At 40.2% G+C, this 27774-nt stretch overlaps 2 protein-coding genes and 4 non-coding genes across 9 annotated transcripts; 4 read left to right on the forward strand and 2 right to left on the reverse strand.

The window, feature by feature from the left end:
• gigyf2 (GRB10 interacting GYF protein 2) lies at positions 1-16286 on the reverse strand. Of its 4 annotated transcripts, none has more exons than XM_023293563.3 (29): positions 16180-16286; positions 13966-14017; positions 13622-13778; positions 13342-13437; positions 12982-13090; positions 11128-11233; positions 10766-10806; positions 10637-10669; positions 10341-10442; positions 9524-9735; positions 9190-9337; positions 8020-8259; positions 7747-7919; positions 7283-7439; positions 7000-7166; positions 6278-6372; positions 5894-6022; positions 5602-5732; positions 5402-5505; positions 5046-5186; positions 4795-4953; positions 4467-4715; positions 4259-4381; positions 3857-4108; positions 3012-3214; positions 2714-2865; positions 2417-2610; positions 983-1124; positions 1-889 (listed from the first exon to the last, which is right to left on the reverse strand). In XM_023293563.3, exons 2-29 carry the CDS (start codon positions 14001-14003, stop codon positions 822-824), a joined length of 3921 nt encoding a protein of 1306 aa, XP_023149331.1. In that variant the 5' UTR covers positions 14004-14017; positions 16180-16286; the 3' UTR covers positions 1-821. The 4 variants fall into 4 exon arrangements, with proteins under 4 accessions (XP_023149331.1, XP_023149330.1, XP_023149329.1 ...); XM_023293562.3 differs by having other exon boundaries at positions 5402-5508; XM_023293561.3 differs by having other exon boundaries at positions 10266-10442.
• Positions 16189-27596, forward strand: kncn (kinocilin). The gene is made up of 6 exons (XM_055014263.1): positions 16189-16323; positions 18571-22074; positions 24017-24085; positions 24174-24242; positions 25789-25882; positions 27348-27596. Exons 2-6 carry the CDS (start codon positions 21927-21929, stop codon positions 27421-27423), a joined length of 456 nt encoding a protein of 151 aa, XP_054870238.1. The 5' UTR covers positions 16189-16323; positions 18571-21926; the 3' UTR covers positions 27424-27596.
• Positions 18054-18125, forward strand: trnap-agg (transfer RNA proline (anticodon AGG)). Its single transcript has one exon. It is a non-coding gene; the product is annotated as a tRNA-Pro (tRNA).
• trnaw-cca (transfer RNA tryptophan (anticodon CCA)) lies at positions 19210-19281 on the reverse strand. Its single transcript has one exon. It is a non-coding gene; the product is annotated as a tRNA-Trp (tRNA).
• On the forward strand, positions 19655-19728 carry trnai-aau (transfer RNA isoleucine (anticodon AAU)). The gene has a single exon. It is a non-coding gene; the product is annotated as a tRNA-Ile (tRNA).
• On the forward strand, positions 20171-20242 carry trnag-ucc (transfer RNA glycine (anticodon UCC)). The gene has a single exon. It is a non-coding gene; the product is annotated as a tRNA-Gly (tRNA).
• Positions 27597-27774: the final 178 nt, after the last annotated feature.

The raw sequence follows: 27774 nt of genomic DNA on the forward strand, positions 1-27774 counted from the left end.
CACATCCGACTGTTTTATTTTTTCATACTGCAATAAAAAAGTATGACTCCGGCAGATCATTTTCATATATTATAATACAGATGCAGAATTGAAAGTTTATTCTTTAACAGCCTAGTATTTTACAAGAAATAGATAGCTACTTGGAACTTTTGAACATGTCCTTAAAACAGGACATAAGTGGGCACGAATCCTTGGGCTCTACTTTGCCATCATTATCCATGAACACCCAGCCGAAAAGAGGGAAGCGGAAAGAGAAGAGGGGATTAAAGTGTAGGGGAAAAACTTTCAATAAATAAAACAAAAACAATGGATATAATCTCTCTAACCTTTCCCATACTACCCCACCCATATATCCACAATTTGTAAAAAAAACAAAACAAAAAATAAAGATAAAAAAAATCACATACAAAGGAGGCCAAATTTGAAATCTGTTACCGTGAGTTTGTACAACATGGTAGAATTTAGGATGGAGCAGCTGATGCCGAGGAGACATCGACACCTCTGCAGACTTTCTCCAGAAACTTGAGTTCATTGCTCGCTTGGCTGGTTGGCTGTTTTACTCACCAGTTTGCTCAAGACCATCTCTTTGGAGGATTTTAATCAGATTACAGGTCCGTTTGCAACAGGAAAACACACCCTGCCTCAGAGGTCACAGTTTGCTCACAATTTTGGAACTGATGAGGAATTAGCAGAGTATGCTTCATAGATGGGAGACTCAAAAAAAAAGGTGAAAGTCCTGGAAGCAGTCGGGGGCAGGGGTTTGGGTAACAGCTGCTGTTCAAACTGGATAAAGTCAGTGGGGTTTGCTTGGCTGCAGTCCCTTAAAAGTCCTCCAAAGTCTCAATCTCTCCCATATTCAATCTTTCAGATGACGCATTCACAGAAAAACCTGCAAATTGAATAAAAACACCAATAATTCCATTAGCAAATGGGAAATAAAAATCTGATTTTTCAGATTCAGCAGATGGATGCTTGCTCTCACCTAGAAGGCTGGGGTCTGCCCGGACCATCTTCTGCTTCTTTTTCTTCTTCCCTGAGGTGACGGTCTCAAAGCGCTGCTGCTGGCCACTCGTATGGTTCGACTGGTAGAGAGATGAGGATCCTGTTCCGCCCCATACAGAATCCTTGGACAGAGAGAAATGTGGACTTAAGAGTAATGCAACCACAGGAGAAAAATGTCTAACTTTTGGTCATAACCAAAATTAAAATATTACTGTTAGTTTAGTTTGGGATTTTTCAACATTATGTAGGGATTACATTTCTGATACAGATCAAATGCAACCAGAAAATGTAACTTTCAGCTTTTGAAAACATGAATTGTAATGTTAGACGTAGTTAGAATGAAGTAATGTCACACACTCCAGTGGTCTTAATGTATCTTTTCTGAGAAACTGCTATGGCCGGACAATTCTTTCACCCAACCAAAAAGTGAGTTTTTCTAGTTCTATGAATAAAAGTGCCTCTTGTAAAAAAGCTAAAATACTGACAGTTGATGTAATACACCATTAAAGAGTATCTGTGACGGAGGCAGTGCTGCCTTGAAATGTTTCAGTGCTAGTCTGACTCACCGAACGTAGGTTGTGGATCTAAGCTTGCCATTCGCTGCATATATTATACTCCTTCCCTTAACGCTATCTGTGTGCTACCATTTTCAAAATCCCTCTCACTACAGGAAACAACAACCTCTGAGCTACAACCTGCCCAATAATGGCAAGTGTTTAATAAGATTGGTCTTGTGCAATAAGGCAGGGCTGCTTAGTTCTTCTGGTTGCAACAATCTATAAAGACTGTGTTCATAACATTTGCTGTCTAACAGCTATGTTTTTATATCTTGCCCACTGGTAATGGGAAAAAAAAATCATTATCTGAGTATGTTCCACCTAAACAAACCCCCAAAGCCTGACATCTCTATTGAGAAACAGTTGATGGATGAAATAACCAGACTCCACTGTTATGGCTAATCGAGGAAATAGCAGAAAAAGTATATTCACGTTGATCCAGATATCATTAAAAAAAAGGAACTAATGTTAGCACTTGGAAATTCTATGACACATGAGTCTTAGACACTAGAGGATTATAATAAGAAACAAGGAACAAATGGTGCAATGCTGTCTTTTGGGGTTGATCCAAAGGGGTGACGCATGACACATTCACAGCAGAAAAGTAAATAACAGCAGCAGCCATGGGGAATGACGGTATTGCTTATGTCATTTCACTTGTTACGATTGGTCTCAACATGCTAGGCAGAAAAGCCCCAGAGGAAAGCCTATTTTGGGGGGAGAGAAATGGACAGATGTCTCTCATTTTGATCACATTACAAGACTTGTGGGGATCTGCCAGGCAAAAATAGGAGCAAAACATTTGGTACCCATATGGTGAGCTTTTAAATAGCTGTTACCACTTCAGTCTCGCTCACCTGCTGCTGCTTAAGGGTTTGCTGTTGGTTCTGCGGTGCCTGTTTCTGTTGGTTAGCGTTCTGTTTGGCACGACGTTCCAGGAACTGCTTGGCAAAGTCCTTGGCCTCGGGAGTGTCCCCCAGGTAGGCCCTGACATAGTCATGTACCTCGTATGGAGAGTCCACTTCTTTTAAGAAGGATGCAAACGTAGGAACTGGCAGAGAAGAGCGAGAATATTTGTCAGTTTGACTCCCAGAAAGGACCCATCAATAGTTGTGGGCGTAGTAACTTTGTAAGACATATTTTTAAAGACTTACCATCCAGATTGTTGGCTGTGTTGAGAGTGTGCAGGGTTTGTTCACACCATTGCATGAAAGTGTCCTGCTGGCTCTTGTTGACCCCTTGGAACAACTTTAGCAGCTTCTCCTCTTCTTCTACCTTCTTATTGGCTCGCCCACTCAAAGAGTTACTTTATGTGCACAAACAAATGAAGGAGGAAGACAAAAAAGGTCATTAAGATCTGCGTATTACTCATACCCTTCATACCATAAGTCATGCTTTTCACCAGAGGCTGTGACTAAGACATTATTCTATTTTGGCTTTCTAGGTAACTACCTAAGATTGGCATTGCCCTTATTGTTCTTCTGCGTGTTTCCTTTTCTGGTCGGGGGAGGCTGCTGAACAGCCTCCTTCACAGCCTCATCCCAGAAGCCCATGTTTGAGTTGTGGGTGTCACCCCAGATACTGCTGGAGTCTGAGCCCCAGTTAGTGCAGGCGCTGGTGTTAACAGACCCCCACACCGAGTTACTCAGGGATGTCTGTTAAGAGAGGAAGACAATGCAGTTGAAATGCACTTCAGATAAGAGGTACAGGTGTTTTCATTACAGATTAATTGCTTCCATGACCAGTCAGCGGTTTGGTTTACAAAACATCAGAATAAGTGAAATGTTCCCATCATTATGTTCATTAAGTCCAATCTGATGTCTCAAATTGCTTATTTTTTCAGCTCAAATCCCAAAGATGAAAAGCTTGAACAAAGGAGCCCTTTGCATTCAGGGTTTCAAAATTCCAGAAGTGACTGATTATCAAAATCTAAATCAAAATAGTCAACAGATTAGAACAGTTTTCATTGTTGATCATCTAAATAATTGGTGTTGTGAGGTTTCTTTTTTTTTCCTTTTCTTTTGCAAAAGATCACATGATATAATTAGGATTAAAGAGATGTGCATATTGACAGAATTGTGAAATTACATAGTTAGAAATTAGGAAATCATCAAGCTATTCTGTCATATTTTTCTAACAACTATTACAACAATCAATTTGAAATAAGATCATGAAGCAATATTTTGGATAATATTGTTTTCTAATGTTAAAATGGTGCTTGTAGTGCTGACTCCACAAAAAACTCTGTTGTGCTTTTATCTTGTTTTAGCATAAAACAAGATTGCATTGTCACATACAGTTCTGTTTTGAGTGCGGGTCTGCTGGGTGACGATGGGGTGGTGTTGTGGTTGTGGTTGCTGCTGATGCTGTTGGTCCTTCCGCTGTTTCATCTGTTGGGCCTCCTCCCTCTGAATCTCCAGCAAAGACTTCGTAACCACTGGCTGTTTGGCCACATTTCCCCAACCAGACAACTTGGCATTGGGCTGCTGAGCCTGTTGCAAGGCCTGCTGCTGCTGAAGTTTCAGGAGCTCTTGCTGCTGACGTCGCTGCTGTGAGGGTGAGAAGGGGAATAACATGCACTGAAATCACATTTGTTTCATTAAAAATAAAGCATTACTTACTACAAAAACACTTAGAACTCAAGATAGGTACACTACTGGTAACAGAGTTTCCAAATGTTCACAGTTCATTGTCCTTACCTCCTCCCGAGCCTGACGTTCTCTCTCCTCTTCTAATTTCTGGATCTCGGCCAATGACAGGGCGTTCTGGGTCTGGTTTATAGTGTTGGCTGACTGCTGGCCCCACTTTGAAGAGGATGGAAGCTGCAGAGCATGACGAGATGCTTTGTCAAGTTTAAGTCCATATCGTACCATCGATTTTTGATGACTAATCCTCTTGTGGCATTACCTTCATTTGTGCAAGCTGCTGTTGCTGTTGCTGTTGTTGCTGCAGTCTCCTGAGTGCCTCTTGTTGCTGTTGTCTCTGTCTCTGCAGCTCCTGCTGTCTTTGGGCCTCCTGTTCTCTCCTTTTTTGCTCCTCTTGTTGTTGGGCCAGAGCAGCTGCTGCTGCAGCAGCTGCTGCCTCTTCCTCTGCTCGCTTCTCCTCCTCACGCCTCCTCAATGCCTCAAGTTCCTCCTGCTTTCTGCGCTCCTCTTCCTGGTGAATCAAGTAATACTATATTTAGTGACACATTTTTAAAACATACTGAGTGTGTGACTTATTTTTGTGAGCTCACCTGTTTGCGAAGGAACTCTTCCCGTTTCTTTCTCTCCTCCTCTTCCCTCCGCCTCTCCTCTAATCTTCGGAGAGCTTCCTCCTGTGCCAGTCTCTCCTCTTCCTCTTTTTGCCGGCGTTGTGCCTCCTCTTGCTCCCTTTGCCGTCTAAGTGCCTCCTCCTAAAGATTTACAACACTGGGTCAGCCTCAGTGCCATCAATGTAACTCAAAAGCTTTAAGTGCTTCGAACTGATGCTGTTAAAATGGCTGACCTGTTTTTGCCGCGCCAGCTCCTCTTCTTCTAAGCGTTTCCGTTCCTCTTCCTGTCGAGCCCTCAGGGCCTCCTCCAACCGTTTCCTCTCTTCTTCCTCCCGTTTTGCTCTCATTTCTGCCTCACGCCTTTCCAGCTCCAGCTGTCAGACAACAAAACACAAATATGCTTAAGATAGTATCCCCAAAAACATTGTAGATGTATATGACTTAAAGTTTTATCAGCTTAGGTTTAACATTTCATTTATTCTTATCATTTTCATGTCACAAAACTGTGTAGGTATCAGACATTCGATATAGCTGTTATACCAGAAAGAGCCTTCAAACTTCAGTCATAAGATAAACAATAATTGTTTACCTTTGCAGACTTGGACTTCTCTAACTGTTGCATCTGCTCGATAGTTGGAGCCTGTGCCATGGAGTCTATAGGTAAATCCCATACGCTGCTGCTGCCATCCCACGCTGCTGTGAATCATAGAATAGGTTGTATTACACCCACTATAATGCGATAGACCTTTTCTTTAGCAGATATGGGAGAACATTTAAAGTAAAACTTACAGCTCGGTGCAGCTTGTTGGAGGTTTGGTGTGCAAGAAGCCTGAGAGGATGGGTTCTGCATTTCCCAAACAGAACCAGAGTCTGGTACAGACAGGGATCGTGTAACAGGAGGTAGGAGACTCTCAGATGCTCTATAAAACATAAAATACTGCATTAATAAATGCAAATGTTCCTTGATGTCACTGCAAGGTAAGCAAGGTAACCTTCAAAGCACTTTAGCCAACATGGGTAAAAGTAGATTCATAGGTAGGGGATACAAACATACTTGTGCAATGATGTGCATGTTACCAACCTTATCTTAAGAGCCTGGTATTGCTGTAGAAGCAGGTTAATCTGCTGTTGGTGCTGCTGCTGCTGATGAAGAGGAGCTGAGCTAAGAGCAGCAGCTTTCTGCTGAGCCAGGGCCTGGGCATACTGCTGCCTGAAGAGAGGAAGAAATGAAAGGGAGACAAAAGCCAAAATTTTAATGGATAGCAATAAATCAAATATTTAACCTTTGTTTCTGAAGTAATAAGTGTGTGAGTAATAATTCCAGCAGGCAGTGTACAAATGTCTGTTAGCATGGTGGGGCAATGCTGTATATGCAAAGTTGTAAAAATTTGTGGCTCCAGACTGCTGTGTGAAGTCTGCAGTGTAACGTCACTTCATGCCACTGTCAGATGTGAGAGTGGCATACCTGAGGAGGTATTGATACTGGAGCTGCTGTAACTGGTAAAGGTTGAGAGCAGTGAGCTCCTGCTGCCTCTTCAACCTCTCTTGATCACCATCTGCCTGCAATACATAAGATCACAGTGAGAATTAATCATGACAGTTACACACACAAGTGTTACAGAAAAGACACTCCCAAAATTGCCAAGACAGAGCAAAAGGAGGTCTTTAAAAGCCCCCTAATCAAAATGAGGTTTTATTAATGTAACTTTTCCTGGATGTTTGACCTTCACCTGAGGAAGGCTGCGCTGAAATCATCTGATGAAAGCTTCCTTGAGTTCATCAAACATCTCAAGTGTGTACCTGCAAGCAGGATTTACAATCAACAGTAATTTGGAAGCACTTCCTTGTCCAATTGGAAGCTAACTGAAGTGTCATCTGGAAACTTGGTGCCTGCATTACAGAACCAACACTGAGAAGGGACTTACAGTAATGTAGAGGGGATCTCATATTCAATGCGATTTCTAATGCGGATGTGTTGAGGATTTTTGACCAGTAATTGTATTTTTGATGAGAAAACCCACGTCAGACAACACAAAAAAACACCCACTTAAAACAGAAGGATTACTCTCACATGGTGGACTATAACGCCATCTACAGGTCACTGGCTAGCATTGGTGCTAGTGCTTATTTAAAAAGCAACCAGCTGACAGAAAGAATCAAATGGACCACATTTTGGATAGTCCATACCTGTAGAGGTGGCGGTGCAGGGCCTGGAGTAAACGGTACCCTCCCCCAAATCTTCATGATCTCTCCCAGAGGCTGAAATATTTCATCACACCCTCTTTTGACTAACAAAGACACTGTGAAGTAACCAGCCTGAAACCACTCTGTCATCTCCTGGTTACTGAATGGACCTAAAGGAACAGAAAAACACAGCAGAGATTCAGGAATCTGTATTGTGGCAGTTTTGAACATGAAAGTACACCATTCATATCACATTTTGAGCAGATAAAATCTCCTCCAGTCTCACCCTGTATCTCCCCCTGGGGGTCTTTGTAAAACCACTTGAGAGCAGCTTCATGTGTGAGCGGCAGGCCTGAAGGCTTGGGCTTCTCTGAAGTCTTTGCTGCAAGTCTGTCATCATCCACCCCACTGTCCTGTAGGTATGCTACCATCTTTTCTGCCTCCTTAATAAGAATTTTTTTAAAAAGTCATTACATTACTCATAATCCTGTTCAAATCAATACAACCTGAAATAAATAGTCAATTAACTTCGACTCGTTGGAGTTTCACTGAAAAGAGCTGTTGTTGATTTGTTGTTATACTGTCAGTTACAGGAAACTGATAGAGCAGTCACATCTCATCTATCATAATAGTTACAATATGTTTATCTCTTCAGTGACCACAAGATTTTAAAAGATCTTCAGACTGGAAATTTAATTAAACACAGCAGCCCCACTGACACATCTGCATGTTACAAACCTACATACTTACTTGCTCAAAGTGTTTTAGTCCCTCATCTTCATCAGTGTCGTGTGGCACCGTGGTGGGCCTGCCAATAGGGTCCATTATACTTGAGGGGAAGGGTAAAGGATTGTTCATCGCCACCGGAACTTCTATGGGCTTTTGCTGTGGTAGCTGGATGGTGGGTGACGGAGCAGATACTTCTGAGGTGTGAGAAAAAAAAGTAGATATTAGTTTTCTAGGTACATGGAACCATCTAACAAAATAAGTCATAATAATGGTGAAATTGACGACAAGTCCCACCTGCAAGGGTAGTGGAAATGTGGGTCATGGGAAGGGACTCCAGCATGCTATTAGACATGGGGACATGCAGGGGGACTTTGCAGGGTTCTGGGGGGAGCTCCAGGGGTAGCTGCCGCTCAGCTGGCCTCTCAGGCTCTTCTGTTCTGCTGGGCTGGTTTGGGGATAAGGACTGAGTCGGAGCCTGTGGCTCCGAGACTGGTGGAGCAACAGATGGAGCCTCCTCTGATGCTCTGGCCAACTCTAAAATAAACAGTAAAGTCATGATATTGGGTCACAGTCAAATAAATACATTTTCTGGAAAAATGAAGCAAAAACAGAACCGTTTTACTATGTATGCTACTGGGGTAAAGTTGGTGGCTAAAACTGCCTGCATCTGCACAAAGATCTACTAGTTTTCTTTCTGTGTCCTTGACAAGAATGACACAAAAAGACTAGAAGAGATTTTTCTTTCAAAACAATATTTGGACTGGAAGCATAGTATATTTTACATAGTGCAGCTTTTTAAAATTCATTACAGAATTACAAAGATGATATTATAAATATTAAATACTCATACAAACAATATTGGTATTAAGATAATTTCATATAATAATTGGCTACGGCCAAGCTCAGATAATAAGACACTAAAGTATAACTACATAAAAATTTCTGATGTTCCTTACGTCTTGTTGACACTGTGGCATTCACACTACAAAACTGAATGCAGACAAGATGCACTAACTAAACACTTTTTCTGTCAGACATCTCAAATTGCCCTTTGCTGAAAAGCGAAAATTTAACTAAAACAGTGGGTGCTTCCTTCACAGCTTGTCCTACAGCTGCTCAAAGTAGATCATCACAATCATTTCAAGCACACCAGAGAGTTTTGGGTCCTCTTAAAAGGGAGCCAGAGTGTGTGAGAATGTGTCTCTAGCTGCTTTAACGTGTATTGGTGATGGGTACAAGCAGACATTTACGGGGCTCTCGTCTCAGAGCTCAAAAGTTTGTCTGGGCACTCCATTTACATACTGATGCATATGGCGTAAGTATAGAGAGGAAAAATGTTTCAGTACTGCAATTCTCTATCTGAACTTGCACAATGTTAATCTGACTTGATATCCAGGGCTGACAAACAGCAAGATAAGATGGCAAAAATGCATTATAAAAGAAATAACTATCAAAGTGACTGACCTTTTCGGTCAGCTTCTCTTTTGGCCTCTGTTTCTGTCTCTTTGGTCTCCTTGGGCAGGCTGTCCTCCTCCTCCACGCCTTCTTCACACTCTTCCAGGGGTTTAAAGTCAAGCTCAGCCTCTTCCAGAATAGGCTCCTTTGAGGCTTTCTAATAACAAAAAAATCACACAGACAAGGAAAATTTTGCACTGGTGTCATTCTGTAAAGCATCCAGTCTTTTGTAATTGGCTGGGCCCCAAGTGAATAAATTAATAAAGAAATACTTTGTTTTATAATACCTAGTGAGAACATTTCATTCATATATATATATTGTTCTTCAAGTAAAATCAATTACCTTGAGTGAGAGAAAGGCCCCTGATGAGTCGAAGGTGCCCGCCTCCTCGTCGGCGTCCTCCAGACACCACTCCGGCAGGCTGTCCCTCTCATCCTCCAGGCTGCCACTGCCTGACCGTGGCCTTCTGTAGCCACGCTCGTCTTCTCTTGCATCAAATGGGAAACGGCGACGTTGGTCTGGGTGTTCCCGCCACCCTGCTGACCGAGGCCCATCTGAAAAAAAAATGGCAGAATTGTGAGAATTCTAAAAACCATAAATTGCATTGTGAACATTAACTTCATTAAGATCTGCAGATCTGTTGCCCGTCTACATATACAGATAACACCACACACAAAAACAACATTATTTTTCATATTTATGAGCATGTGCGAGTTAAAATCATATTGCAATAGAGAAAGGAGTCACCAGTGAAGCGGTCAATCTTACCTAAGACCTGTGTCCTTGATTGGTACCTGTTACATGTAATAATATAATGATAGCCAAGCTGACAAATCAGCCACTATAAAGAAAGAAGTGGAGCTGGAGATTAGCCAATAATTCAGTTTGGTTGTAGTCTACATATATATGGTCTTGTGCACTACAATAAAAAAACAGAATGCTCAGCAGGTCATGGGGCTAATGAAACACAAATTCCTTGTCTTAAACTGATCATAACAAACATGTCAATATACCACAAATACATTTATCAAAGATAATACATCAGAGATAAATGTATTGCTATTGTGGTCAGTGCAGTGCCCACCTGGGCTCGGGGGGCACCACCGGTCACTGTCCCGTCGAGAACCTGCCAGGCGCCAGCCCCCCTCATCATCCTCACCGTTCTGATCATCACGAGAAGTACGCCAGTTCTCACTCTCTGAACGCGTGAAGTCGTGCTTCCTTGGTAATCCTGTTCCACCATCCTCATAGTTGCCTCGGACTGCAAAAAGTAGTGGAGAAGGGGGGTAAAGGAGACGCCATTAAGATTAATTTTACATAGTGAAGAAAAAAATGACATTTCATTGATCCTGAGGGAACTTTCAAATTATAATAATAATAATTTGTACCATTTACACACACTAAAGAAATCTCAACATTCTACAGGACAATTAAACTTGTACAAAGCACACTTACTGTGATTGATTTGAAAATGTCCTGGAGCAGCATCTGCCACATTTGTAAAGAACAACAAGTAGGTAAGCCAGTGCATTTGCCAAAAAACGTCATGTATTGGTTATTTGAACAACAAAATGTACCACTAACCTGGGTCTTTTCGACCTGGCTTTTCAAATCTTCTATCTCCCCTGGTAAGAAAACATAAAACAGCCATTATGTAATGCCATGATTGAAATGCCTAAAAAAAAAAAAAAAAAAAAAAAAAAATATATATATATATATATATATATATATATATATATATATATATATATATATATATATATAAAAAAATAAATAAATAAATATATAAATATATATATATATATATATATATATATATATATATATATATATATATATATATATATATATATATATACATATATATATACTTAACACCTGTACATGGTCAAAACAAGGCCAGATTTTACAGGGAAAACTTCACAGGATAATGGATATTGTAATACCTTTCTTCCCAGCTTTGGGAGCGATGCATCTCCCTCCCTCCACGACCAAAACCTTCCACATCGTCAAAACTTCTTTGGTAAAACCCTCCATCTCCTCTTCCCCGGCCTGAAAACATTCACAAGTCGACAGGACCTTACATACCACTAATGAGACGTAGCTGCTGATGACCTTCCCTGCACCCCGCTCTGAATCTGTGGTCCTCAGACAAGGGTGTGCTCACCATCCCTGATGCCAGCCTGCTGACCTTTGGGGAGAGAGCCTTCAGTGGGGCAGTCCCCAAATTGGGGAACTCTGTCAGAGATGTGCAGTGCCACTTCTGATCACCAGAGCCTATGGCTGTAGTTAATGCTGTGACCTCTGTAATCACTGCCACGAGTATTTGCTGTTCTTCTGCTATTTCTGTCTCGATGCGTGCAAGGTGTCCGCAGATCTCTTAAAGGTGCTAAATATATGCATGTTATACTAATCATGATTATGTGCAACTTCTCACACAAGACTTGGCTTTGAGTTGGATATTTACATTGTGATCAAAGGAACAAATGTGGTTCAACCACTGAAAGAGTGTTGCACAAAATATTTGAGATTTTCCCCAGAAGAGGATCAAAAAGTCCATACAGACCTTCTGATGCTGTTGTTAACAGATACCCACATCTGCTGAATCATGATGTGCCCTGATTTTCCCTTACACTCAGAAGATGTACAGTAAACCGGCTCTTGTGGTTTCTAATTGAATCTATCCTCTCCGTGATTCATAGACAATATCCACCAAAGACAATGCAGTTTGGCTACAGTACGCTGCACTTTGTTAACCGACTTAGTGTAAAGTAACAATATTATGACCAGCTACTAATATCTGTTTCCTTGTATCTATGAATACCTCTTTATATAGACAAACCTTCTGTATAACCTTCTTCATTGATTAGTTCAGGAAAAGATGTATTAATGACATGATTAGCCAACATGATGAAGTGGGAAACAAGCACGTAAGACTGTGTATAAATCTTAAGACTTGCTTCTGATTACACTTAAACTCTATCCACAATCAGGGCTTCAAGCTGGACATGTGAACACTAAGAGGCCGACTGTACAGACAACAGAAGAATAGTCCCACAACTGCAACTCCAAACTGATTTCAAACAGATAATTTAGCATGGTTAGTAGTTGGTAACATTGCTGAAACACTTGGACTGTCTCTGCAGTGACAAACAGCAATATGCTGACGAGTTCAACTCTATTTTGAGACAGTAAATATAACACATGGACTCACAGTAACCATACAACTATGCACTAAGGTAAGCATTTGAGGCTGACTAACACCAAAATATATTGTACTGTGGTATGACAAAACAGAATTTTATGGATCTTCAATGTGTCTGTGCAAATAACATTATGCTTTCAGACAGCTGTTTTCACATTTAACGCACATTACTTATGCGTTCAAGCAGCTGAGGTTAAAGTATGCTGAGTAAGCACAACACTTATAGTGTGCTAATATTACATCTCTTGCGCAAAACTGTGAGAAAACTGCTGAACTCCTTAAAGACATCTTAACTATCTGCAGTTGCCATTGCTCTTCTGAGATTGCACAGAGCAGCTAAATACCATCCATTATCTCTCCACTGCTTAATCCTCATTAGGGTCGCGGGGGGGCTGTAGTCTATCCCAGCTGAGTTAGGGCGAAGGCAGGGGACACCTTGGACAGGTGGAGTAGCTAAATAGCTAAACAAAAGTTCATTTCAAAAATAAAACGTATTGGATTGATTCCACAGCACAAAGTTACCTGCAGCAACTAATCCTTGGAATGATAAAAGGAGGCATGCAACTATCATGTATGCTCTTAGTTAAATTCTTACCTCTACCTCTTGAGGTACTTCGGCCTCTTGGTGCCCCTGCTATCGGTCCACCTCCTCGCCCTGTCAGCCGAAGTACAGCTGCACTGTTTACAGACATGGAAAAATTTCTCTGCAAATACAAACGGGGGTGGGGAGCAAGGGGGACAAAAAGCCAGCTCTTAGCTCTCTTCTTTACACCTGCTCTGTATTTGACAGCCTAGTTAACAAAAGTCCTGTAGATTTCAAGAAACCATAATAAGAAGCCTATTGGCCTCAGACAATAATCTCATTGACTTGGTCTAGTTGATAAGTCAGAAACTGTTTCTGATCTTACCATTTCTCACTAAGACAGTGGCCTGACATTAGAACTAGTACGCCTACCTGTTCTTCCTCTGTAAAAGACACAAGTGCCAGAGGTGGCAAGGGCTCCTCTTGCAATATGGGCAGGAACTCCTTATCATGTAGGTCTATAGGGATCTGGACAAGACAAATAAGCAAACGCAGGCTTTACTGTTAGAAAATATATGGTTGTAAAAGACTTATGACACAACAAATAAGGGAAAAGAAAATCTAATCTTGACAGAAACATTACTTGCACGCAAATCTCAATGACTGCAAGCATATATCAGCAGCTAAGATGCAGACCTTATAGACTACCCACCTTGTTATCCTTTACATAAAGTGCTAACATTTCTTCTCTCCCGTAGCGATAGTCTGCAAGTTTATACTTTGGCAATGCAGGTGAGAGGGGTGGAGAGGCAACAGCGTTGCTGCTTCCACCACCACCACTGCCACCACCTCCAGACAGGGCACGGAGCCTGCAGAGAATGAAATCATATTAACAGCATCACAGACAGATGAACACGAGACAACACTAAAGCTGAGGTGGCAGGTGGCATGTCTAAACACGTATGGGAAAGCTGCCCTCAGCCTGAATATAAAACCTGTTTCACAACCTAAAATTGACTTCACTCAATAATAATTATTTCATGCCAGTTCAATTACCATTCTGGTCCAAAGTTAAGTGTCTGGGTTTCAGCCATTATTCCTTGAAGTTCTAGAAATATGCAGAGAAAGAGAAAAGATTAGTACCAGACTTTTTATCCACATTGCTTAAAAAAAAAAAAAAAAAGAAAATCCTGTATACATAGCTATATACTTTATTTTGCTTAACCCAAAATCACTAAAAACTAACTGACTTTTGATTTTAGTGTAGTTCATATACGTATGATGTGACTATTTGTTGTATTAATTGTACTTCTTTGAAAATCCTTTTGTGTATGTGTTGACTAGAAAAAATAGTCTTAAATTATTATAGTCACTATATGTCACATGAAAAAACGTGCAAACGTAGTGTAGCCCAGCAACAGATTTTTTACTTTTGAAAATTCAGCGTGTGTGTATATCAGGATTTGGCACATTGCTTCAATGTTATTACTACATACTATAATCAACAGAACTAAAATTAATCTTCTCAAACACACCTGAAATAAGTTTATACCTTCACATATATTAATTCCAAACCGATGTCAAACTGTTCATATTACTGATGCAATTCCTCTGCCATGGCATAATTCTGCTCGACAGTATTTGTAAAAATATTTAAGGTTTTGTCACTGTCACTTAATGTATTCCTGCTCCTCAGGATATAGCCCATCCCACTAGCTCACAAGCAGTGTACAATTTCAATCTGCTAAAGCTATTTTAGGAAGTCTCCAAGCCTGCAAGGAGGGTATGTTAGACACCTGTAATTGACTACTCCCAGCAAATAAACTCCTCAAAATAATCACGTCATGGCAACAAGATTATTTGTTAGTTTACGCAAATGCCCTCACTCCCAAGATTTTCCCTTACATTAAGTGAGCTTCATTGCGAGGATTTATTGCGTAGCCTTCCTCGGAACACGGACACAAAAGGCGACAGTGGACTCACAATACCACTGACCATATGGAAGCCTGGATAAGCCACGTGTAAGTTGCTAGTTAAAGCAATAAATACAGCAACTCAAGTGGAGTTAGCGACATTTATGGCAATTCTCCTACACGCTTCACAGATTTACCATCGTTAACCTAAAGCGAACCCCCTGGCTGCCTGAGTTTACATAACATTATGACTTGTTTGAAGTTATTATCGTTCCCGAGCTCAACAAATGCCCAATGTGTTCACAATGACATAACTTTTATCAGTTTGATAAAGTCAGATAATGTTTTTGATATGAGGCAAAGCGACTCGAGTGAGCAGAAAAACGACAGATCATTGCGCAACTGCAAAGTTTTCGTGATTGATAGTTTGTCTAGAATCCACTCCACTTTTTAACGTGAAATCCAACAAGATGAAGCACCTGGGTAACGTCACCTAACGTTAGCAGGACCGACACATCCCACTATTTTAGATCATACGACGATAACTTTACCGAATAATGTTACAGTTGGCTTACAATAATCATTACGAGACGTGATGGTCACACAGGAAGGTTAAGTACAAATCACCCTCGGCTGCCAACATTGCGTTAGCTAACGTAGCAAGCTAACCAGACAACTAAACAATTACCATGGCTATCTTAACCGTTTACCGGACATAACTGACATTAGCCAACATATGTGCCGTTGATTAAAAGCTAACAGTCGAGTTACAGTTCTACTGAAATGCGGTAGGTGGTTGCGGCTAAAATGCCACTTTACTGCATGTGGGTGCCACACCACAGTATTTTCGCTGGCCAACAAGACGGCAGCCAACGATGCCTCATCTAGCGCGTTAGCTAGCAGCAGCTGGCCAACCAGCTAGCGAGCAGTTTTATCCCAACGTAGCTGTACTCTCACATGAACGTATGCTTCTGTGTTGACACTAATTTCGTTGACCAGCACAGAAGAAGGTGTGTCATATATTCTACATAACAACTGTAACACTGGTCTGGCATAAGGTAATCCCTATCCTCAACATTTGCAGCTAGCATGCTAACAGGTTAGCTAACTAGCTACACGCGGCCTTCCGAGCAGCCTGGATCCACAACAACGTTTCCTTGTCCAACCGCCCCTCACTTCACACGGCCTGGATCCGCACACGGAGCCACTGGAGCCCGGTGCCGCAAGGCCGAGTAAACATGGTGGTTTAACAACTGTCCCGAGCACCCCAGCTCGTCTGAATTTGCCCCTCTGACATGGCACTTAACTTGAATGTACGATTTTTCCTGGCTAGTGTATTAAACTTTGGCTGTCTTACCTCTGCTTGTTCTGACAGCACAAGGTTTGAGTTGTGTGGCTCTCTCTGGGCTCTCTCTCTCTCTTCGTTTTCCACAAGATGGCTGAGTGTGGGTCACATGACAGCAGACAGAAACCCGTATGCCGTAGAAAGATTTGCTGACTGGTACGTATTGGCAAACAATGGTGTATATTACCGCACTGTATTTATTATCTTTTTGTAGTACAAAGTGCACTCACACCTTTCAGCCAAGTGACATGGAATGACCTTCAGATAAAGCGAGTATTACGTTGTCTTTACACTTCTAAACTGTTTAGAAATAGATATGACACGGGCCTTACGTGTCATCCCAACACCACCTAATGTAAGCCTCTCACATATGTCCTCTGAATGTATTCACATGTAATGTCATGGAAATATTTAAATGATTCACCGTGGATGGATTACTGTCAGAGATGAACCTGCTATTAAAAATGAAACACCCTTTTGCAGTTCTGAATTAAACCTAAGCAGATAATAATTATTAGTAAGTTAATTCTAGGTGTGTTTAAAAAAACAACAAAATATAGGGGTAACAAAGGCAACCTGCAGATAGTATGTTGTCTACCACAGGTGGCTTGAAAATAAAATGAGAATTAAAATGATATTTAACATTAAGTAACATTTAACATTAGTATTTCTCAGAATCAAGTGTATTTTCACATGTGAAGACTTTGATGTGGTTTTTCGCTGCATAACTGAACACTGACAAGTAGAAAAGTTAAAGAAAGACGTTTTTTTTAGAAGTCTTACAGCTCAAATAAACAGTAAATGTTACAATTCAAGGAAAAAAGCAAAGCAAATGTACCAAATCAAAGCTATTACAAAGTAATCAAGTGATAGAAGTATTTACAATGTTATTTAAGTCCCTGAAGCAGGACCAGGTCATGACAATTTTGCAGTGGGAATGCTTTTGATAAATACTTATGATTCAATAATTCCTAAATGTTTTCACTTGTATAATGTTTTTCAGTAAATTGATTGTCTTTTTTTCTATTTTCTTCTACTTAATTTGCACTTTGGTAAATGCTGATGCATGTGAGCACGAGGATCAGTCAGTCACTGTGTTGAATACAGTGTAGTTGTTGTGGTGTCTTTTTACAGAATAATTTGCTTATATTCAAGTCTGCTGCACCTTTGCATGACTTTTAACATACCGGGTGTACCAGCAGGTGCAGGCCAACCTAACCACTAGCTCAACAGATGTCAACATGCCAACAGGTGAGGTCAGTGATCCGCCTGTTTGGTGCTGTTCTCTCAGAAAGTGAACTTATTCCACTGCAGCTTGAACCTGTGGCGCAAACTAACATCATGGATTTAGGTATGTGATTGTGCTAAAAGATTAAAATTCCATCATAGATAGATAGATCAAGGTTAACATTAATAGTTGAAAAGTTCTAAGAAGAGCTATATAAGAAGGCTATATTTGTATTTTTGAGATTAGTGTTCTTGTGACACTAACACTTAACTTTCTTTTTATCATTTAGTCAGCTGGCTGGAATATAGCTAAATAAAGAATACAACGTCTGTTTTGACCTAACCCTACCTCTGACCACAGACTTCCTCTGAAACAGTATTTAGGAAACGTTTTGCAATTGCAGTGAAACACAATTAAAGAAGCAGCGCTTAGCTGCTATATTTGTGGTTTGCTTGATAAGAAAGCATACCTTTTGATTATACTCTAATGTCAACAGTTTTATCCACAATTTATAAACAAATCCTGCAGGCATACGGTACCGTGTCGTAAAATTACTAAAATAAAACTAATCACGGCACAATTAAAAAGACCGAAAGACTGTTAATTTGTAACAGTTGGAAGTTTTGTCAAGCCATCCGGTGGTCCATTCTTGTAAGTCGGCTCGTTGGTCTAGGGGTATGATTCTCGCTTAGGGTGCGAGAGGTCCCGGGTTCAAATCCCGGACGAGCCCAATTTTTTTCCTTTTGCAGGTGTAACTTGTCGACAACATTTTATTGCTTATTTTATCGCTTGAGTAGGTTGTTTAAGCGACACTTAAGTTATATTGACCAGTCTGTGCTGCGGTGCTAATAGCTGGACACAGGATCTTTTTTTATGAAAAGTTAAAGCAGCAGACAGTGTTACATGATGAGGCACCATTAAAAAAGTGCAACAAACCTAAAAACAGGACAAGTAATATGCTGGCTCCCCTCTTCTTTCGAGCAGTGTGTGTTCTAGCTGTTTACACCTGAATTCATAAAATGTGGGAATGAAATTGATTCACAAAGTAAAGTTTGCATATGTATTGATATTCACTATAACTTTTGTTCCCCCTGACAATCTCAAAATGCACTTTAAACTTTTAGAATCAGAAACTATCTTTAATGTTATGACTGTCTATCTGTTTACATTTTCAGAGAATATCTGCTGCAGTTACAGAAATGCCAATGTGAATCAAAAGAAAAGGGATTTTGGCTGGCCCCGAAGTCAACAACTGCTATTCCTACAGATGAACATGCCATTGGAGTCTCCAGAAAACGTGATGGTGATACATAGGAGGTATCTAACTGAGCTGATGACCTCAGTGAGTGTGAGGAACAACTGATGCTATCATGGGGAAGCCATTGAGTTGGTAATAATTATGCTAATTGGTTTTTGTTTTGAGCTGCTGGTATGATTTTTTTCTGGAGAGGTTTTTTCATGTAAGTGTAATTTTGTAGTAAAGAGATGTTTCATGAGGCCACTACAGATGTGAGACCATAGCAGTAAATCATGATAAAATACAGTTAATCTTCTTATGCTCTTAACCTGTGGTTGCTGTTGACAGAACAGCACTACTTGATCACTACGAGGATAACAGGTGTGTCCTCAATTAGATTAACACAAAGTGATTAAGAGCATTTAGATTACGTCCTGGAGAACTTGCCACAGTTGTATTTATGCCTTCTTTCTTTTTTAATCGTAATACACAAATACAATAATAATAGAAGTGTTTAATGTAGTTCGAATGAAAAGTGCACTTTAATCGTCACAGAGCAATTCTCGGCATAAAGATATGACCCCGACGTGATTTGAACACGCAACCTTCTGATCTGGAGTCAGACGCGCTACCGTTGCGCCACGAGGTCTGCGTTAAAGGCGGGGTATACAGAGAAGATAAACGGGAGCATGTACAAACAATTCAATATTCTTTTGCATCTTTTTTTGTCTATGGACTCCAGATTTGACGTAGGCTACAAAAAATAGAAGAGGCGTGAGAAAAGCAAAACTGCACATTTGGCATACGAAGCAACTGTACATATCTTTAAAAGCGTGTAAATAATAAAATATTAACGTGACGTAGACTAAAATGGTTTGTTCGCTTTTCCTTTAAAATATCACAATAATATACATTTGGTGACCCGAAGAGGTAGTTGACTGCATACAGAGAGAAAGTACAGGTTGCAGCTCCGAAAGCTGAGTATATCCAATAGTGAAGCTGAGTTCGACAACGTCATCTGTGGCCGGTTAGCTCAGTTGGTTAGAGCGTGGTGCTAATAACGCCAAGGTCGCGGGTTCGATCCCCGTACGGGCCATTTCTTTTAACGTCGCAAAGGCACAACATGCTGAACAATCCCTACAAGTGCGTAGCATCCTTTTATCGTTGAACCAGAAAATATTCATTAACTATTACCGCAAAGTTAAGATGTAGGTGAAGTTTTTTAATGCTTACTGCTGTTTGATGCTCACAAATGCGATTAACAGCTGCATGAACAGCTGAAGTGTTTGTCGCATTTTCAGTACCGTACCAGCGTGAGTGATGGTACCAACGTACTCTTCATACTAAAATAATTATCTTCTTTTTACACTTGCTCCACACGTCATTCTGCCTGCTGCGTCACATTGTTGCTTTTATCTGCCTCGCAGTCGGAAAAAGGAAAGGCGGATGCATGAGAAAACAAAAATGCAAGGGTTGCTGTAGCCTAGTCCTGCTCCAAAGTCCACAGAACTAGGGGTCTCCCGATGTCGCTGTACAGTGCGTTGGTGGTATAGTGGTTAGCATAGCTGCCTTCCAAGCAGTTGACCCGGGTTCGATTCCCGGCCAACGCATACGCTTTTATTTATTTATTTTTTTGTCTTCTGTGTTATTCTGGATAATCAAGACACTGCTGTCTGTGCAGCAGTCTGGTGATTTCTTTTCAAACCTCTGACAGATGTTGCTGCTCAAAATGTTTGTAATCATATCCTGGGTCCATAAATTATAATCAGTGTTTATAAACAATGGCAAATACTTAAAAGCAATTTGTAGTCTTACTTGTGCGAAATCAGCTGTTTTTTTTGTGGTGTCACACTGCTATTGACCTCGAAGACATAGAAAGATGAGTGTCATTTGTGTCATCTAGCACAATCGGAATACTCTGTTTGAGAGTGTTTATTTGGTTGCCCGGAACCTCTTCTAACACCATTTATGCATCATAGTGTTAACATTTCCCTACTCATACAAGTGTAGTAACCCAATAATAAAAGAAGAATCACTTCAGACAGGCAGTGCAGATTTCATTTAACTAATATTTTAGTACCTTCTTTACCAGGTTTTTAAAAGGCATTTTGTTGCTTTTAACTGATGTATCACCTCATGCTGATGTGAAAACAGGACAGTTGACCCTGAATGAATGGCCAGGTCTGTGTAGAGTGGATGGACTTCGCAAATGCTTTGCATGGTCTGTCCTCAACATTATTACTTCTGCTAATGTGTTGACAGGCATTCATATTGTTATTGCAGCTTTTTAATTTTCTCTGAGAGAATATGTAATTGTGACTCAGAAGGACTTTTAACTGTTCGGGCCTGTAAAACATGTGTAACTAAGACAGATAAAGTTTGACAGGGGGTTGCAAATTACCGTAGCTTGATTTTAAAGCAGACTCCGTCAGTATTAGCAACATAATAATAAACATAGCATAAATGTAGACATGTGGCACTAGAGTAAAATAGAAGGAGTTTACTTGTTGAACAGGAAATGTGCCACTGTTTCTCCTCTACCCAGTAAGTTCATTTGTTATCCTATTCACCGGTGTTAATCCTGCTTACCCTCTTTTTGCCTCTGTTGCCATGGATATGCTATTCCTATGGCAACTGCATGCTTTTGTGGATGGCCTCGGGCCCCCACCGTAGAGGACTCTCTGAACCTTTCATTACACATTCCCTTCAAGCTTGCAGACAAATGACACAAGTAGCACATAGTCCAACTCTGACTGTCGCCTCTTTTCTCTCTGCCCTCTGCTCCTCTTTCTCCCTCTTTGTGTCTCTGTGCTGCTCTGCCCATGCAGTCATACCACTATCCCTTACCTCTAAGTCCTTAACGTACTGGCTGTTTGTCATTTAAGTGTTAATTTTGTGTAAATTACACTCGATGTACATGACACTGGATGCCAGTGCTGGTATGAAAAGGACTGTGATCAGATTTGTAGCGTGCGTATCGCTGTCATAAGAGTCAGCGCCCCAAGCTTTCTCATTTTCACTGGCAATGGAAACCAGAGCTCCATCTTTAAAGATGCATGAGACATCTTGAGAAACACAGCGTAGAGATGGAGGCTCTGCCAGTGAAAGTGTTTCTGTGTCAGAGAGAGTGAAAGACGGGGAGGGGCGAGGCTCGTGTAGATGACAGTAAAGCTGCCACAAGCAGTGAGGGCCCAAGTTAAAGCAGAGCAAAGTGTCAGGACTTTTCACTCTGCGTGTGTGTGTGTGTGTGTGCGTGTGTGTGTGTGGGGCAGGTGGGGGGCCTCCACCTGCTGAATGAACCCTGTCAGCGTCGGGGAGTACCATGGGCTGCGGGTGGGCTCGGCCCTGCTCAGCATTGTGGCGGGCTGCATCATCATCGGGGTGTCCAGGGAGTGTGATGCTGATGCTGTAGGAGGCATCTTCCTGGGAGCGGGAGGCCTCGGTGAGTGTGTGTGGAAAATCTTAGGAACAACTGACCCACGTATGGGAAGGCTATTAAGTTGTTTTTCATTATTCTGATAGCTTTTTGTTTTGAGCCTCTGATCTGTTTATTTCTCTCACAGTGAATATCTTGTGCTTTCTATTTGTGGCAGGACTTTTTAAGCAGCACTTTACAACAGTTTTAGAACATTGTGAAGTCAAACTGGGAGTGAGATTTCCTTTGTGTTAACTTAGCCCAAACATTTTGTTACGTCACTCCATATTACATCATACAATATATTTCTTTGTGAATAAGTTACTGGGGGAAAAAAAAGAAATTTCTATTTGTTCCCATATAGATAATTTAATAATTCTAAAATGAACAAAATGTTAGATTCAAGATTCAAGATCTTTATTTATCACAAAAACAATTATACATAGTATAATGCACAATGAAATGCATCATTGTGCTCCTGTTCCAGACCGAAACAATAAGAATAAGAATGTAGAAGAAAAACACGCAAAAAATAAATATACTTTATATATATATATATATATATATATATATATATATATATATATATATATATATATATATATATATATATATATGTGTCAAATTGTGCAAAATAACATATATATATACAAGGCAGAGTGTAAACAGTATAGTGTTTGAAGGAAAAAAGATATTTAAGAACAAAAATGACTGACTTTGCTATTAATATTAGCAATCATTTTTCCAGTGCTGCTCATAAAAACCTAGGACAAAAAATATTATGCAGTCTCTTGATGTATGAAAAAATAGTGGTTACAAAAGGATTGAGAGTGCTGTCTGTTTCGAGGAGGACACCCTCATATCTGACTGGAAAAATACTGAATATTTGTTTAAAAGAAATGCCAAAAACTCAGGTGAAAGCTCTGTGGCCTGTGACATTTTCCATCCAGCATCCATCTGATACAACAGTGTAACTGGAACCAGCTGATAGCCAGAGGGACTGCACTGCCAAGACAGAGGAGTGTCTTAACCGGTTTCCTGGAGAGAAAGAGCAAAGGGCAGGGCTTTTGATCTGCATGGCTAATGCGAAACACGTTCTCACTGACGATTTGATCAGCTTTCAGTTATTAATTCGTCTTTCTGATGCGCACAAGAATTTGGGAAATCAAAACCGAGCATCATGACAGAGACATTCACTCTTGTGCAGCTGAGTAGCATCTAATTATGCGTTTTGGGGCTTGTGTGCCGTTATGCCTCCTCCAACACAGTCTGACTAACGAGTATGAACAGAGTGTTCTCGGCAGATTGTTTTCACTCCTTCTGCAGTTTCATGACATTTTAAGCACAGACATGCATCACAGCCACCCCCAGGACCTGCCAGGATTTAATGCCAGCTCTTCTGGCTTATAAGGGAAATCAATAACTGTGTTGAATTGGAGCGCAGTGCCACTGAGAGGCACACAAGCCCTGCAGTTCAGATATTACTTTATACTTGGAGTTGAACAGGAGGAAACATCACACACTGTATCTGGCACACTGAAAATAGTCCACAGGCTACGTCGAGAGGATTTCAGTTTGAGAATACATATTTCATCAAACAGTCTTCTCCAAGTATGGGAACTTCTTTATTTTTTAATCTCCTGTTGTGACTTGCAGGTATCAAACACAGGTCTCAAACACTCCAACAAATTAAATTAGCAGATTGCCGTGAATTGGAATATGCAGATGATTTGATTTAGGCAGTAAAATGTGATATCCCTTCATATTGAGATTTTACTCAGGAACTGCAGAACAACACATTTGCCTCTCTGTGTTTCTTTTCAATCCACTTTAGTGCAAATTCAAGGCAAAGAATTCTTTTCAAACCAAGATTGTGACCAATATTCACACTAACACTGCAATTAAAATTAAAAACCTGTATTTTTCAATGGTATCATTCATGAAATTAATGACACTTTATGCTTTCCAGGCCTGCTCATATCAATCTACCCCTTCATCAAAGCCTGGCTGAACATCAACCACATTCTTCCATCCTTTGGTAAGTTGTTAAATTATTTGCTCACTGCATTAGTAAAACATTGTATTCTTTCTGTCCAAGAAACATTTTAGCTCTGAAAATTCCTCAGGAAACTTTAGAGTGCACCCGACGGCCAATCCTGCTCCGGATCAACCAGCCGAGACACTAAGACGAGAAGGTGAGTGAAATCAATGTCCTAGAAGAGAGGTAGCTAATTAATAAAGATATCACGTAACATTCAAAGGCACTTGATACTGATCCATCCTGATGTTGATAAAAAAAAAAAAAAAACACTCTGTAGGTACAATGGAGAGCTAATAGTTGACACCAGTGAGAGAGATGTTGTGTTTAGACAGTTACTGGAGAGCACAAGTCTTCTTTCTGATACCTCACAGGGCGCAATAAAAAGAACTGCACTTTTTCTTCTTTTATAACCATTTTTGAACACATTATGAGACCAAGGAATGACGTGAGAGAGATAATAGCCACTGTACTCACATCACAAGGTGGTACAAACATGTGACAGATAGTAAATGATTCTATACACATGCAATTATTAGTCTAATCATAAAAACTTAAGACAGAATGTATTATAAAGTCACGTGATACCGCAATGCACTGCAATGAAAAATCATAGTGTTTCAGTATGAAATGTTAATCAAATTTGAAAAAAAATCTGCATTCTTGTGCCCCAGTGAAAAGAACTAAATTACTAAGATAAAAGAAAAGTATTCCGATCAAATACTGAAAGTCAGTGATGCTTTGTCTGCTTATCACAGGTGTCATTTAAGTTCCACTTCAAGAAATAATCTATGCAGGGGTGTATGGTTTTAACACGCTACACCCTACCTCTATACATAAAACTGCTAAGTTCATATCTGTAACTACTTTGTCTTTATATATTTTTTAATTTTTCTTTTTTTTCGCAGAAAACATACAGTATGTTTTCGTATTATCAATGCTAAAAGCTCTGTGAAAATTCACTTAGTGGATAGAGGAAGGTTGGTCAGGATTGTAATTTGAGTTAATATTGTGGAGCACATCAATAATAAGTAATAATATTTTGTTCCATTTCCTCAGCATTCAGAGAATTCACATCATGGCTTCAGTAAATCATTTCCCTTTGTCAGGCTTTGGAACTAGATCCATACATGCATACACCACCGTTTAAAAGTTTGGGGTCACTTGGAAATGTCCTTATTTTTGAAAGAAAACACTTTTTTCAATAAAGATAACATTGAATTAATCAGAAATACAGTCTAGACATTGTTAATGTAGTAAATGACTATTCTAGCTGATTTTTAATGGAATATCTACATAGAGGTACAGAGGAACATTTCCAGCAACCATCACTCCTGTGTTCTAATGCTACATTGTGTTAGCTAATGGTGTTGAAAGGCTGATGATTAGAAAACTCTTGTGCAATTATGTTAATACATGAATAAAAGTGTGAGTTTTCATGGAAAACATGAGATTGCCTGAGTGACTCCAAACTTAAACGGTAGTGTATATGTTGCTTGTAAGCAGCAGCTTATCTGGTTTTAAGTGGTTGAAACAGGTGACTACATAATGTACAGTCCAAGTATTTGTGTGCCTTTTTGCCCGGGCGTTGTTTCCCCTCAACCTTCATAATACGATACAGATCTCTGATTTACACAGACCAGTGTAACGTGTACAGTTATACTCAATGCTGCGTGTTTTCTCCTGTCTTGTGGTCTTGCCAGGAACTCAGAGTCAAATGAATCTGGAACGTTCTAAGAGTCGTATGGGGACCTTTGTGGAGGGCGGACCAGTGACGGAGATCAACCCAGAAGAGGGGTATGATCCCAACAGTGTCTGTCTCCTGTCAATCATGTTGTGGGGCAACTAATGCAGATTTGTGTTTTACATGCAAGAGCTAGAAGTGGTGGGATGTTTATATGGTGCAAGAAATACTGTAATAAGGATGATTAAAACAGACAGGTGAATTGTAGAGCAAATACAACAGACTTGAATACCAGATGTCTGGAACCACACTAATTCCCTCACCTTAAGGATACATTTTCTATAGTACAGTTTCCGTGACAATAACAGTTCCCAAATGTCAGAAGTGCTTTCAGTTCCCTCTATAAATCAGGTTTAGCCAGACTGACATTGTAGGAAAACTTGCAAACATGTCAAAAGGTTGATTAAAGTGTAATCAGGGCAGAACTGCACTTCAAGCTGATACAAATTGCACTGCAAATTCATATTGCACATGAACCTGAAAATATTGCTCCATGTTCACACCCTGCTTTTAGTCAGTTATGTAATCTGTCAGCACAGATAATGAAGACATTTAGTTACTATAGTGACAGATTCACTTGATTAACTGTGTATTGAGCTATTTTACTCTGTGTTGCTCTTTTTAAGACATTATACTTATGATCCAAGAGTTTTTGCAGTATATCCAGTAACAGTACTTCATACACAAGTGACTCTGGTATGATAACATAAAACAATGCCAAAAAACTGTATTGGCTTTGACAAAATTAATCTGTTACACTGATTCATGGACAAAATGCTCTCACTACAATGAGACATGTAATTTTTTGAAGTCATCTCTAAGTTAAAGACGTTTTTTTAAAATCATAGTCAGACTGTCCTTTTCAGTGCCAACAAAGCACCTTGCATAAGAACATGTGCTTTTTTGTTGTTGACCATCTCCAAGTAATTTAGAGTAGAAAAGTGGACTTTTGAAAGTGAACATTACAAGGTATCACCTCCTCTTCATAGTCAAACAGTCACTTTGGATGTAGTTGCTATAGTAACCCAGATACTGGGTGGATTTCAATCTTGTCAGATTAAATCATTCATCAGCCTACATGCCATGTGCTGACCTGTGTCACATTAAGCATGGTATGCATCGACCTTTCTGTCACTCAAGGCTTCCAAACCCCTTAGTGACATTTTTATTGCTCCATCTTTCACAAGCCACACAGTTAAAGTTACATTTAGACAGTAAAACCTGATTAAAACTAGCCAGACAATAGAGCAATACACTGTTTATGTAGTTCAGTCGTTTTACTGCTGTCTGGTACTTAATGAAACTTTACATCATCGTTTGGATGGTTTGGGAAATAAAATGATACTGGTTGATGCAAATAGAAGGAAGACACTGTGAACAGATGCCTGCAACAAATCCTGCTCTGAACTCTGTCTGTTTTTCTAGAGATGTCTTTGCTCACATTTACCAGGCCTGTCACACTCAGACACACAACACAGAATACGTTGCTTGCACAACTCACCCGCTGGTCTTTTGCAGGACTTCTTCGGACATGCCAGATGTGTTATCGAGACGGAAACTAAAGCAGTCGCCTGCTGAAGCAGACCTGCCATGATGTCATCACATGACATGAGTTTCTGCGTTACTCTTGCACGCATGTACGCTGTTGATTTGAATCTTTTTTTTTCTGTCCAGTTGTTGTATCATCTGAACTTGGCCTGTTAGTTGAGATTACCTCGTCATGTTGATTTTATGTGCTCTAATAAACATCCGAACATCAAATTGTGATTATTAGTGGAGTATGTCCTCTCTTCCTGACACTGAGTGGAGCAAATTAAGCCCAGTAGTCCAACTTGTGTGCAGCTCATCTCATCACAACACAATGTTCTACGCTGCCAATTAAGAAGTTATTATGGCCATTATGTGATGATGGGACTTGTATGCTATTCAGTGCAGGTTCCTCTGT

Source organism: Amphiprion ocellaris, chromosome 10, assembly GCF_022539595.1.
Source record: "Amphiprion ocellaris isolate individual 3 ecotype Okinawa chromosome 10, ASM2253959v1, whole genome shotgun sequence".
NCBI lineage: Eukaryota > Metazoa > Chordata > Actinopteri > Pomacentridae > Amphiprion > Amphiprion ocellaris.